The sequence below is a fragment of the Ailuropoda melanoleuca genome, chromosome 11 (assembly GCF_002007445.2).
Source record: "Ailuropoda melanoleuca isolate Jingjing chromosome 11, ASM200744v2, whole genome shotgun sequence".
Lineage (NCBI taxonomy): Eukaryota > Metazoa > Chordata > Mammalia > Carnivora > Ursidae > Ailuropoda > Ailuropoda melanoleuca.
In genome coordinates this window covers 55,589,820-55,604,705 of record NC_048228.1, presented here as the reverse complement: position 1 = coordinate 55,604,705, position 14,886 = coordinate 55,589,820, and the positions used below count along the sequence as shown (strand labels likewise).

Below are 14,886 nucleotides of genomic sequence, written 5' to 3'. Positions count from 1 at the left end.
GTTATTTTATGTTCCCCTCTAGACTGTGTGTGTGTTAGGGTAAGGGAGGGGAAATATTTTTAAGACAACAAATATGAGGGTGAACATCTTGAAAACAGGCACTGGGTCACTAGCTTTATCTGCAGATAAAAGCCTGCACAAAACAGATCATGGTTAATTTTACACCTATTTTATATATATTTCCTTCAGCTCACCAAAATGATTGTCTTCAGAACTTACGTCCATTATTCCTTTACTGTCTTCCCTGCAATTGAGTTCTCTGAATAAATACAAGGGTTGGTTTACAATTAAAAATAACGAGCCTCTGCAGGGCCAATGTCCTTGCATGCAATAAAAGGGTGTGGGCTAATTACAGGAGCAGAGTTTGGTTTTTTCCCCGTTTTGCTTCACTTTGATTGGTGGATTGGCACTTTAAATAAAGGTTTCTGGTCTTCCCTGAATGAGAGATACAGAGCGAGTCCTAGGCACAGTCCAGAAAAAAATTTAATCTTCTTTTCTTAGAACTGTCTTGGTTGGCATCACCAGGCCCTGAGAACACAGTGCATGTCAGCATTGAAGGTAAAATGTGATTTTTATGATTTCCATGTGATTCCTATAAGTTCTTTTTTTTCTATCTCCAGGTAGCTTTTATAAACGGGATTTTTATTTGTCACCAGAAGCTGAATAATAGTTTATCGTAAACCATTAGAATGTTCCAGAGAAGACATGGCTAATACCTATCAGCTAAGGAAAACAAAACTAATCTATAGACTTTTTTTTTTTTTTTTACTATTTGTTATTTTTAGTGACAGTGCCTAATTTAGAAAGGTGTTAAAAGAATGAGCAAACCTCTTGGCTCTTCAGATTTCTGTTCGTGTAAGTGTAAAGAGGCTTTTCAACTTACAAAATAAACTTAAAGAGATCATTCATTTTAGAAAGAGGGAAACTCAGGGTGCCTGGGTGGCTCAGTTGGTTAAGCATCTGCCTTTGGCTCAGGTCATGATCCCAGGGTCCTGGGATTGAGCCCTGCATTGGGGTCCCTGCTCAGCCAGGAGCCTGATTCTCCCCCTGCCCCTCCCTTGCTTGTGCTTTCTCTCTTTTGCTCGCACGCGCGCTCTCTCTCTCAAATAAGTAAAATCTTCTTGAAAAATGAAAAATGAAAAGAAAGAGGAAAACTCAATTTTGAGACATATTTCCCACTAATATCAAAGGCAATTAAAATATTCAGTTCATTCTTGTTTTTAAAAAGATAGGCTTTGGCATGGTTATCTGGGTAACTGAAACCTAGAGTCATATGTTCTAACATACCTGCAAATAAAAGTTTGCTGTAAAATAAGTGTTGGTTGTATTATATTTCTAATGCATTTTAAAATTTACTCTGGAGAGAATGTATGTGAAAGATATTTAGTAGATCAAAATTTCACATAGTGGAAAGAGTTTTCAAATTCATATTCATTTTACGAAATAACATTTAAAGAACACAGCACAGAAGTTGTCCCTATGTGTTCATTTAGGTTGCAGCTCCATTTTTTTAAAAAAGTGCTTAGATATTTTTTTAATTGATTATCAATTCATTCCAAAAACTAGCAAATGCAAACAACTTGTTTAGAAACATTTAGTTGTGTTTTGTTTTTGTTTTTTGAGACTAATCATTTTGGAAGAACAGAGATGTGGCTCATTTGAAATATTGTCTTTCAACCACTCTGAAATAAAAATTCATCTGATTTAATTCTCCAACCTAACTTTGTTTCAGATCCCACTTTCCAAAATGAAGGACCTAATACTGATCTTATGCCTCCTGGGAATGAGTTCTGCAGTGCCGGTGAGTCAGAGTTTTCTAGATTGTGCCCTCCCTCCAGAGGGACATTGTTGGATACTGAACAGTACTGAAGGACGTGGGCTGAAGTCCATGCATGGACTCATTTGAATTAATCCAGTGGTAGACTTCTTACTGAGTCAAGGTCATAGTTGCCCAGACATTAGTCTTACCATCCAAAAGCAGTAAGTCAAATATATAATTTTCCTATTCAAAAATATATTAAAATATTCCAAAGGCAATTTTGAAGTCTTATTCCATTCATTCAAAGATAAAGGACTTACATAACCTCCGCAATGCCATGGCACAATTTTATTATCAACTACTTGCTACTTTCATGTAATTGAAATGGAGAAGAAATTTCTCCACAAAAGTGAAGTATATTTTCTTCATTTTTAAAAGAATAGTAGTCAAGTTATAATGATCACAAAACAGAGCTAGGTAGTTGCATTTGAAGCTAGTAATTAACCAACAGATTTGTCTTATAGGGGAGATACAGTGTGACTGAGAGCTAAAGCTTCTTAAATCAAAACATCCCATGGCACTGGGGCTAATTGTATGTTATAGTCCTACACCCAGTTCACTCTATCACATACTGATCTGATCTCATATGAATACAATCCTCTAAGTACTGAACTACTCCAGCCAAAAGTATGTGTTCCTGTTTTCATGAAGACTTCATTCAGCTTCTATATGCATTTGGCAAATATTGATTGAGCACCTGCCATATATCCAGCGATGTGCTGGGCATTGGAGGCATGAAGGTAAATATGACAAGGTCTCCTGTCTTGAGGAACTCATAGTTGGACTCAAATGAACTTTAAAATATTTCAGTTCCCTGAGAAAAAAGTTTACCTACTTGGGTTTCTTAAAGTTAAATGTTTGGGAGGAAAAGGGATAAAACTGGTTACAAGGATGAAAATCTCAGTTCTACAAATAAAAAGAGTTCTATTCCATTACCCAACATGAACTTTAAGTGAAAGAAAAATTGAAGTTGCCACCCTAGCTTACTTTTGTATGATAATGACATTGGGGTCAGGCTCAGTCATCCACTATCTGTGTAATACTTTGACATTCTTGGAGCCTATGCTGGTCCACACCTGTGTCAATCAGGTTCACCCCCGTGGGACACAATTGCTTAGGATTGCCAACTGACTGCCTGTCAAATTAGATGTTCTGCTTTTACTTCCTTGTTGGAAATGTATCCTCTGTCCATTTGCATTCATGTAAATATTGCTTAAATCATGACTTGGAGCAAATGGGAAGCAAAGTAGGCTTTGTCCCATAGCTGGATCTGTCCAAGATACCCGATTTGTGTACTGGCCAATGGAAAAAAGGATGGTTTTACTCTCACAGTCCCCTCAAATGCTGAACAACCTGCTCACATCCCCCCCATACACACACACATCACTCTTCCTGTCCACACAACTAATCTTTTCCTCTGTTTGGAGTATTTGTTACACATTTATAATTCCTTTCCCGCTATCCATTGCTAAAACTGAATTATTTGGAGAAGTTTGCACCATGATTCAGGGGCTGAGATTTTACCTGTATAAAAAAACAGAAGGTGGAGGGTAGATAACATATGCAGAAAACTATCTCTGAACTTCTTACCCATAAAAAATTAATAATCCCAATATATTTAGTGGACCCTCTGTCAATATTTGTGGTATAAATGAAGGAAGGAAGGCGTTAAGGACCTGTGACTCTCAATAATAAGGATTTCCAAAGAACCAGAGACCTTCAAAATGTACTCTAATTCTTACTCTTCCATTCTCCATGTTTTTCTACTGGTATTTGTGCCTATTAATAAGGATTGCTTTAGAAAGAAAAATATCTCGCACTTTAAAAAGTGTGTATGACTGTATTTTTAACAACTTTTAAATAAACACATTAAGGATAATGATAGTTGATGCTAGAATGTTTTTTTATTTTAAAAAATTATGTCTTGGATATGATCCAAAAAATATAAACACAGATCAATATGTTTATACATAAAATAATCTTTCACAAAAGATGACAGACATTTGTTGAAGCCCCTTGAATGGGTGCAAGTTAGGTTTTGCATTTGGTTTTGTTGAATGGCGTGATCCCATGCCAATTCCATTAACCAGAAGCATGTAGGTTTGCCAAAAGCACAAGAAAATTGAGCTTAAGTTTGTCCTTTTACTTTTCTATGGGACAATTTTCTAGAATACAAAGTACTCCTGGTATTCTATTTTGTAGCTTTGTTTTACTTCTTATTTGTTTTCAATGTAACCTCCAACTAAATCAAATCTTGCTGCATTAAGATACAGACACAGGGTAGATGGTTCATGTGGAAGCAAAATTATTAAATATGATGTGAATTCCCCCAATTGATTTAAATTCTTCTTTCTTCTGCTTAAAAGCTCACATCAAAAGCCCTCAGCTGGCCTTTATGCACCGGGTTAGCTTTCTATTTCCAGTGTGCATTGAAGGAAGGTTCTCAGCAGAGATCTCAAAATTTTTCTTATTTCCGTCTAGGTGTTTCCTCGGCAACCTGGGACTCCGGGCATGGCTAGTTTGAGCCTGGAGGTATGTATTATCAGAGTATTTACATATAAGCTTTACACTATATGGTCCTAGTAAGAAAGAAACACCATGGCTTGTTCTGTTTTCTTAACTGAAGCCAGATGCTGTCTAGAGAAGCTCCAGAGAAGTGTGTGACATTTATTAGAGCCTCATCTTATCATTTTACTGCAGTTTTAAACCCTCAGGTATTTTAGTCGTTAGAATGTCATCTGTGTGTGAATTAGATCAATGTTAATATTTAATACCTAATATATATTATACCTAAATATAATTACTATATTAATATAATTACTCCATTAATTAAAACACATTGTTCTGAAGCCACAAATGGTTTATATTTAATTCCATCACCTTATAGTATCTTACATGACAATGTTCCCATGAAGAAAATTTACCTTACAAAATGCAGTTGTTTATAAGCACTCCTGTAAATTACATTAATCTTGTTCTATGGTATCTGTTGCATACATTATGTCTGTCTTCCTGCAGTTCTCATAACTAATAGTACAGTTTAGAAAATCTCAGCACAATAGAAATATTTGACCACATCAATAGAAAATATTGACAGTTCTGAACAGAAAAATATTTTAGGGGCACCTGGGTGGCACAGCGGTTAAGCGTCTGCCTTCGGCTCAGGGCGTGATCCCGGCGTTATGGGATCGAGCCCCACATCAGGCTCCTCCGTTATGAGCCTGCTTCTTCCTCTCCCACCCCCTCTGCTTGTGTTCCCTCTCTTGCTGGCTGTCTCTATCTCTGTCGAATAAATAAATAAAATCTTTAAAAAAATATTTGAGATCATAAATTTTTCATAAGACCTTGCAAAGTTTCTTCTTATCATGACAATCTGGGGGAATCAATATTTGAATAGGCTAAAAGCTTATTTTGAAAGGAAGTTAATTTTACTGAGTTATTTTTTTCTCACTTTCTAGCTTAAAATCAACTCAAAGCATTCTAAACCTCTTCCCATTAAATTGAAATTGACTTTTTGTTGAATTGGCAACATTCTTGGCCATCTATCCAGATAGTCACCATTTTCCCAATATTTTTATATTTATTATTTTGAGGCCTTTTTTATTTGGAAAGGAGGTAGGGTTTGTTTTGTTTTGTCTTGTTCTGTTTTGTTTGCCTGTTTGGGGACTGGATTTATGAAAGGCAAAGTAAATTAAGGGGGATGGAAGTCAATGAAACAATATTCTCACAATTAAATTTCTATTTCAATTGAATGAGCTATTATCCAATGTTTCAATGTGATCTCCACTTAAATGATACTTTTTCACTTATTTGATTAGTGGGTTAAAAAGCAAGCTCACTAATTTAATAGCAATAACACAATGGCACAACCCTATTTAACATTTCCACCTTTCAATAATGATTTGCGTCTATTTTTATTTTATTCAAACTGACCCACAACAAACTTTGTGCTAATAATACCATATGTTGAGAAAACAGCTGTATCATACAGAAAAGGAATATATGTGGCAAAAACTAACCCACTTTTTTTTTTGATAGACAATGAGACAGCTGGGAAGTTTGCAGGGATTAAACATGCTTTCTCAGGTAACCTTAGTTTCAAATATTTCTTATTACCAAAATGAATGGTGGTGATGGTAGTGGTATTAACAGTAATATCATAATTCATAAAATGTGTTTGTGAATAGACATTATCCTAAATATTGGAAGAAAAAATGACTAATTGAAATAACCTAAAACAAAGTAAGTTCCTGGGACGGGATAGTAGGTAAAACAATATTGAATTTTCTTGAGTAAGAAAAAAATCCTGTTTTATGCTATCAAGTTTATTAAATAGCCCAAAATATGAGGACTTAAAAAGCTAACTCTCAAGTAAGTTTATGGGAATGTTACAGTCTGGCTAGAATGTTACAGTCTGTTGGAAGAAAGTATTTACCCACCCATATTAAATTCATGAATGTCACACTTACTTTTGCTATCTCTGCACCTTCTATGGATTTTATAGAAAATGAAAACCAAGTTTAAGCCAATACTGAAATAAAAGCGTGCTTTTTTTCCCCCTGCATGTCTTTAGTATTCAAGATTTGGTTTTGGAAAATCATTTAATTCTTTGTGGATGCATGGCCTCCTCCCACCACATTCTTCTTTCCCATGGATGAGACCAAGGGAACATGAAACTCAACAGGTAGGTTAATTGTATCAATGTGTTTGAAACTTCAAGCTTAAAAATATTCCCCTGTTTTTCTTCTTTAAATTGTCATAAACCAGCTACAGACAGATAATACTAATGAAAAAAAAATGATCCAAATATTCACCAGTCAAACCTATAATTGTTTTTAGTACTTAGGAAACTTTAAAATACACTGGTCCAAATTTTCAAACTGTTTATATATTTATTTCACATAGGAAGATATGACCTCCAAACTATAAGAGGCATGAGAATAACAATAGATAAACTATCTTCAAAATGGAAGCAGATGATGCCCTGGACAATTCTCTTTTTAGTCAAGATTCCCAAAATAATTATTCAAAATCTCATATTTGAAATGATGGCAAAGCCGTGGTTAAAATAAATCATGAACCCTACAGGAATCAATAAATACATCAATCAGTTCACCAGTATTTATTAGGTGTCTAAGAAATGAGTAAGCCAAATTGTAGATTGGGAGTGAAAGTGAAAACATTTAAGAATGGCTCCAAGGTTCGTTGTTTCACATCTGATTGGGAGATAAGACAAGACAACATATTACAAGGTGCTAAACTGTGAGGTATAAATAATAAAAGCCATAGGAATTTAGAGAAGCTCAGTAGTTGAAGAGGCACAGCAGAGCTAGATTATAGTGAGACTTCCAAGCCACTCTGAGGAGCTTGCAAATTATTTTAAAATAACAGGGAGCCCTTTGGCACAGTTAATTTCAAAAAGGAGCAATTACACGCAGTTGTTTTAACAGGAACCTTTGTTTCCAGGCGGCCTTCTACGACAAGTAGCATTATTCACCAATCCATTTTTCATGGGACAACAAATTATGTTAATAGTGACTTTTTCTCCACTTGATTATTTCCAAAACGGACTCCATGATGCAGGAATTTGGTATTTTATTTAATGGTCTGTTCCCCTTTCATTAACTCAAAAATATATATATCATTTATCATGTGCCAGGCGCTTGTTACAAATTATGTTAAGTCCTAGAGCTATAAAGACAAGGAAGACGGATTCTTGTATCTCAGTGGACTGGAGGCAAAGATACCTAACAAGTCATTGTAATCCAGGGAGAAGGTGGTAAAATAGGCATACCTATGGGAACTTGGAGGAGGAAATGACGATTCTACCAGGAAGGCCAATAGTTTTCCATAGTCTTGAGCACAGGTAGTCCCAAAGGAAATAAGGGAGACACACCAGACTGGCCCAGATAACACTGACTGTACCTAAATTGGCTCTTCCTCCATAAACATAGCTTCAAGACAATTCCCCTAGATTCTCTTGCAAGTAGAAAGTTTCTCAAGCCCTTTTGCTTTAGAACTTGCAGATACCAGAGCTCAGTGATTTATCACTCCTTTCAAATTTCTCTGCAGTATGAATACTCTTTGCCTGTGCACCCCCCACCTCTCCCATCGCAGCCGTCCCTGCAGCCGCAACAGCCAGGACAGAAACCTTTCCTCCAGTCTGCTATTGTAACCAACATCCAGAACACAGCCCCGAAGGGAGGACCTCAGCCTCCAGTTTACCAGGGACAACCGCCCTTGCAGCAGAAAGAGGGGCCGATGCTTGAACAGCAAGTGGCACCATCAGATAAGCCACCAAAGGCCGAGGTAATTTCTTTCTCGGAAGCCAAATCAGGACTACCCACTAACTCAGGGAAGGAAAACGGATTTGCAGAGCACATTTAAATGATCAGAACTTTCAGACATAATAGACGACAATACAAATATGTTTTTAAGAAGCTGACATATCTGGGAGTAGAACATAAATATCTATTCCTGTCCTTTGCCATCAGAGACAAGGCATGGATTCTAAAAGCTCCTGTGCCTATAACATTTAGCTCCTTAGTTGCAGAAAGATGGAAGCTGTCAGAGGAAATAGGACAGCCCAGAGAAGCCCGCGCTTCCTATCATCAGGATATTTTTCAGTGTTGGAAAGACTGAGAAGAGTGATTGGGCCCACAGCATTGCACATAGTACTTTGGATTATCATTTCTCTGTCTGGTAGAGAGAAGACAATCATGTAATAACATAGAGACAAGAGTGGTGGGAAGAAAGGAAGGTACCAAGCAACAAGTATGTGGCAGGCATTTCACAGTCCCCCATATCATCCTGATGACATTCTTATAAAAATAGATTATTATCATCCTTTTTAAAAAGAAGACAGACTGACAGATTATCAAAATTTCCCAGTATTACCAAATAATTAAGTGGCAAAGCCAGGATTCAAACCAACCTGGCATGCTCTGATCCCCAAACTCATTACTTTCTACTCTGCAAAACAAAGCAAATTCGTGGTACACATGCCCGTCTCCCTGCCCATGCACTTGAGATGTGCCAGTAAAAGGCAGTTGTTATCTCTTGGGTGTACTGCCCAAGACTGAAGGAAAGTGAAAATCAGGAAACTCATTTTAGATAGTTTTATCATAGTCATAAATAAGGTAAGAGTGTGTCCAGTTCTATTTTTATGGCTTAGTAATTTTCACGTTTATCTGTGATGCAGCTACCGGGAATGGATTTTGCTGATCCAGAAGGTCCATCAGTAAGTACAGATCTCAGGGAGATACTTTCTTGGGAAAAATATCTATACTTCAAGGAAGAAGAGTGAAAAATTTTCATTGCCCCTTTGCTTTCTTAAGTATTAAATACGTATTTGTTATGCTAATCCACCTGAAAATGCTATTTCCTGTAACTCTTAGAAATGCTGTCATGGGAGGTTTGCCTAAGTTATACCAAAAATGAATTACTGATTCTGGTTTCTACCACTTGAAGGTGTTCCAAATAGCCCGTTTGATATCTCAGGGACCAATGCCACAAAATAAACCATCACCAGTAAGTTATTTAAAATATGTCTCTGCCTACATACAATTTACTTAAAATTTTATCTTGGAAAATGCATTTTATAATGATTATTGTATTTATATTTAGCTTTATCCGGGAATATTTTACATGTCCTATGGAGCAAATCAGTTGGTAAGTCTGTATCCTACAAAAAGTATCATTTTAAATTAAATGTTATCTTAAGAGCTAAAATTATAAAATCTAGGCCTTACACAAAAGAGTCCATATTTTCTCAATGCCTAAGTTAGCAATAGAAATGGCAAGGAAGCACACTTTCTATTTGAGTGACTCTGGCCAGACACACACACACACACACACACACACACACACACACAGAGGCATTAAAGAAAAGGTACATTTTCTATCTGAATTACCCAAATTGGCTACATTTATCCAATAATGACTCATCTCTCTACTTTGCTTCTGGGCACAGCATTAATATTAAGTCTTTAGGCAAAACTAAGTAACTTTTAACTTTGTCTTGAGTAGTGAATAGGATAATAGGAAATTGCTGTAATAAGATGTACTGTTTCTTTTTGAACAGGACACTCCTGGCAGACTTGGTATCATGAGTTCAGAAGAAATGGCGGTGAGTAATGTCTTCAAACTCTTATTAAAATAGTGGTCCAGGGAGAGCAGTCACAGATGACTTCCTGCAAGAGGCATTGGCCATGAATGTCACTGACTATCCTGCACAGGACTCAGATGGTTCTACTCTAAAATCAAAACTTGATTCTTATGCTACATGCAAAGATTTCCCCATGTTTCCCGTGTCATCATTTCTGAGTAATGACCATTCTAGAACATAGGATTTTGCCCCATTTCTTGAATATGAGCAGGGGAGAAACCTCTCTTGAAGAACCATTATCATTGAATAGCATATGCTTCAAACCAAAAACGATACACGTGATTTGTACAGAATTCCTGCTTCTTCCTGGACTATTAACCCCTCGAAACAACAAATTCAACAGTGTTGCAAGTAATTTAGACCTCAAAATTGAGAGATCAAAAAGAAAAAGAAAACAAACGAGTCTATATATTATGTCGTGTTCAACACAAGTGTAGCCACCATCTGTCACCATACAACACTTTACAACGCTGTACACATGAAACCAATGTGACATGGGGTGTCAACTATATTCAGATTTAAAAAAAAAAAAAAAGAAAACTAACCAAGTTTAAAATGTGATTAGTATAAAATTCAAAGTGCATGAATGAGTTGATTTGAGCATATTCTTTTTCTATTATCCATGCATATGACAACTTTATAAAATTTGAGACCGATAGACTTGCACAATTTTATATTCTCCCTCAGCAATTTCTACCTGTTACATCTGTTACAGCACAAAATAAAACAAACACGACACTAATTAAATCATTATCAACGACAGATCCTATCAAATTAATAAATATATATACATGCTCTCACTGATGGAAAACTCACATCCCAAAGTGCTTGAGTGCCTTCTGTGAGCTAGATGCATAGAGACACTACAGAGGCAAAATAAATTAGGTAAGGTTTCTGTTTTCAAGAAGTTTACTGTCTCATCAATGGAAAAGATAGATACAAGAGCAGATAGTGTCAAAATGATGTGATAAAGGGCAACAGAGCTATGAGAGAGGGAAGGGGGAAAAGGAAGTTAGCCCAGCCTAGGGGCTCAAGTGCCCTCCCTTGAGGAGATGATATGAGAAGGGGAGATTTAGAGAGTGGAGAGCCAGGGGAAGGTAAGAGAAAATGATACTGGATCCACATGCCATCAGCACAACTGCCTGAAAATTCAAGCAAGTGTTAATTATCATCTTACCATTTTAATTACTTTATAGTCTGCCTCATGCTCAAAAAATTTTGCTGTAGCTTATGAAAAGCCCACAGTAAATGTAACCAAAAAAATGAAGATAGAATTCAAAATGAGTTAAAATTATAAGAGATTAATTAATTAAATGAGATTACAAATATGCAAGTTACAAGACTCTGTACAATCGCTGTAAAGAGTCCAAGATATTGGGTTGGGCATTTTTGACAGCAAAGGCAGAAAAAGGAAACATGGTCAGTTCTACAATTCTAACAGTCCACGGAAAGAAAACATCTCCATTCCTCCAGAGAAATCAAGCTTCTTTTTCTTACACATGTTCTAAAAGAAAGAGAGAAGGAAGGAAGGAAGGAAGGAAGGAAGGAAGGAAGGAAGGAAGGAAGGAAGGAAGGAGGGAGGGAGGGATGGGGAGGAAGAAAAAGAAAATTTTATGCAGGTCTTTACTCATTTGAGAAATGATGTTGACCTAGTTCTTTAAAACACTGCTCAACAAACTCAGCAAAGTATCCGTTTTTGTTTGTCTGTTTTATGATGGTATTGCCTATTTTGTTTATTGTTTTCTTAAAATTAAATTCAAACTACCTTTTGCCTGTAGCCTTGCTTCTGCCCTGCTTCCCCACCTCTCTCATTCCCACGCTTTCATCCAGACAAGGCAAAGGGTCTGCATCTGTCTTTCACAAAAGTGAGCAACCAGAAAAGTGCAGAATCCTCTCCTATTTCAAAGCAAGTTTAGTGAGAAATGTGCTTACACAAAGCTGTCAGTCAACTCCTTGTTCCCTATCCGTTTTTATGGCTTCTTGGTGAACCTGACCAGGTATGACTGCATGATACACTTACTAATACATGATAATGGTATCTCTTGTCAATGGCTTTTTCTTCCAGGGAGGCAGAGGAGGCCCTATGGCCTATGGAGCCATGTTCCCAGGATTTGGAGGCATGAGGCCTAAACTTGGAGGGATGCCCCACAATCCAGCCATGGGTGGGGACTTTACTCTGGAATTTGACTCCCCAGTTGCTGGAACCAAAGGCCCTGAGAAGGGAGAAGGAGGTGCACAAGGCTCCCCTACGCCCGATGGCGACCCAGCCAATCTGGAAAACCCAGATCTCCTTCCAGGGGTAGCACCTGGTGCCCTGGGAGGGCTTCTTGCTCATCCAGAGGACGATGAACCCGGCCTGGCAAGAGGCCCTGCGGGGCAGAGTGGGGGACCCCCCAGGGTCACCCCAGCAGACGCTGACCCACTGATGACCCCTGGATTAGCTGATATTTATGAGACCTACGGTGCTGATGTGACCACTCCCCTGGAAGAAACGCCCACAGATACCACAGCGGTCCCAGACACTCAGCAAACATTGATGCCAGAAAGCAAGGCTCAGCAGCCCCAGATCATGCACGATGTGTGGCATTTCAAAGAGCCCTGAGAGCCTGGAGATTATCAGCTACCTTCTGTATGCACAAGCTCCCCAGCTTTGTCCCCATAGTGTATCTTTTTGCTAACACACTTACTACCCTTCTGCAGCAAAGGCTTTGAAAATGCTAAGCATATATTAATAAATACAAGTGGCTAGAAATAGTGTAGGTCCCCTTCTTGTTTTCACTCTCTTATTGAAATCAAATGTGTCGACTGTCTCTGTGATTTAGAAATACTATTAATGACATCAGAGCAAATCTAAGGGTCTCTGCATTGGAAAATCACTGTTTCTCAGCTGTCTTAGGCATTATAGAATTTCTCTAACTAGCATGACACTGTTATATCCAGGAAATGTGACATTGCTTTGGAAATGTTTCTCTAAGCAAAGGCACATATTCTCAGAATTATGAGATATATCATTCAAACATTATTGAACAGGGATTGGTGAGCAATCCCTGACTGGTATTACTGGGTTTGGTATGTTGGATTTAAAATTCTCATTTGTAGAGTATTTTATTTAATCTAGTAAAAACACTTAGCCTAATTTAAATAAAGAATTTTTCTCATTGAAAATATCAGTAATTATATGTTCATTATTTACATATATTCAAATGGTTAAGAAAGGCATACTCATTCCTTACACGGGTCCCCCGAAGCCACAGGGAAAAGGCACCTCACCCAGCCCAAGAGGCACTGGAGGGTCTGGGAGGGATCAGAAGGGTTTTCTCAGAACTGTATTGAAAGCATACACAAGGCCTCCAAGAGGTAGAAACCCAAGAAGAGTCATGTGGGTGCCACATGAAAATTAGCTCATTCTTGTGAACTACCCTGGGTAAAAAGGGAACCAGAAAATGATCATTACTTGTCACCAAAGCTAGGTATGTGTCAGTCAGGACTATGCACCTAAATGAAGAGGTTCTGAGACAAGGTCTGGTCGCCTGTGGAAAGTAGCCTCCTGCCCCATTCTGTCCACATCCTCCCCAGTTGCCTGGCCAGCTTTCAGACTCTATGGAACCAGACTCCCCTCCATCCCTTATGGAGATTCTGGGGATGCAGCCCAAGAAAGGAGCTCTGACGCCTCCAGACCATGGGTACTTCAGGAGTCTAACAGGAGCATGCGGCCACCCTCTGTTGTCTCCCTCTTTTCAGGCAGAGCTCTGATCACCTCCACTCTGTGGCCAGAGCCAAGGAGACCTGCAGGAGACTACAATTCAGTGTGTGTCCTGTAGTGGCTCTGGCAGAAGAGCAAGGGCAGGAGAATGAGCTCCACGCCATCCAGCAGATGCCCACTGAGATGCCCCTTAGCCAGCCAGACGGTATCCTACCAAGCAGTACGGTAAAAGACGTACGGACCGATCTGGGTTCAACCTTCATCCATGAGTCTTTGGAAGTGAGACTTAATCTCTCAGATCCTGTGTTTTCATTTCTATAATGGAGCTACAACCCAACCCACCTCCCAAGATTGTTGTGGGAAGAACATAAAGTTCTCAGAGAAAATCGCTGAGTCCCAGCAGTTTCCTCCTTTTCCTGCTGATCCTTTTCATAAAGAGAACCCAGAAAAACAGCAGCAATGAGAAGAGAATGCAATTGTTCCCCTTATCTGATGAATTGTGCTTTTCCATTTACACTCCACACACTGCCTTTCGGCTTCTTCTTTACATTTGAGAGCGTGCGTTTGTGAGATCACACATGCTGGTTTCCCTGGTGAATGTTGTCATAGCAAGAGCTCAAAGGCCTCCTCCCTATTGGCAGGCTGGGCACTGCACAGCGTTAATAGGTAGACCAACTTTGACAAGGCAGGATACTGTGTTGTTGAGCCTTTGAATAACCTCTCTCCCTGCCACCATGTCTACCTCAGACACAGGTCCAGTGAACAAACACCAAGGTGGCCAGGGAAAGAGGCTAAGTGTCACCCACAGGAAGAGCCACCTTAGTTACTGACAATTCCTCCACCATGCCTTCCCTCCATTGGCCATTACATGAGAAAAAGTATCTTCACAGTACATCCCATCCTGGGAGGCCTATGCAGATAGGCTGCCTTCTAGACCTCCTTATTATCAATTTTCCAACTTTATTCTTTTCAAGTCCCTAACCAGCTGACCAATCTGGTACTGATGCTGAGTCAGCATAAATCTGTATCTCAGGCCATCTCTCCTTCTAAACAAAATAGACAACCAGACATAAGTTTCAACATCCTGCCCACTGAGTGGGATTGTAGTGTCCTGACTGTGCACTTCCTGCTGATCCCATACGGAAATCCGTGAACCAGGGACACATTATTTCCTCTTCATTAACTGGTCATCGATGG

At 38.6% G+C, this 14,886-nt stretch overlaps 1 protein-coding gene across 2 annotated transcripts; it reads left to right on the top strand.

Annotated features, from left to right (window-relative positions):
• The first annotated feature begins 447 nt into the window (after positions 1–447).
• Positions 448–13,112, top strand: AMBN (ameloblastin). Of its 2 annotated transcripts, none has more exons than XM_034671453.1 (11): positions 448–558; positions 1,733–1,801; positions 4,301–4,351; positions 5,858–5,905; positions 6,393–6,503; positions 7,937–8,128; positions 9,021–9,059; positions 9,290–9,349; positions 9,446–9,490; positions 9,903–9,947; positions 12,052–13,112. In XM_034671453.1, the coding sequence occupies exons 1-11, from the start codon at positions 544–546 to the stop codon at positions 12,586–12,588; spliced, it is 1,212 nt and encodes a 403-aa protein (XP_034527344.1). In that variant the 5' UTR covers positions 448–543; the 3' UTR covers positions 12,589–13,112. The 2 variants fall into 2 exon arrangements, with proteins under 2 accessions (XP_034527344.1, XP_011223656.1); XM_011225354.3 differs by having other exon boundaries at positions 7,892–8,128.
• Positions 13,113–14,886: the final 1,774 nt, after the last annotated feature.

Bases quoted from the DNA above. Each gene is read 5' to 3' on its own strand.
- AMBN (XM_011225354.3), top strand. The intron at 8,129-9,020 runs GTAATTTCTTTC...TCTGTGATGCAG, and splicing joins ATAAGCCACCAAAGGCCGAG to CTACCGGGAATGGATTTTGC. The intron at 9,060-9,289 runs GTAAGTACAGAT...TACCACTTGAAG, and splicing joins CTGATCCAGAAGGTCCATCA to GTGTTCCAAATAGCCCGTTT.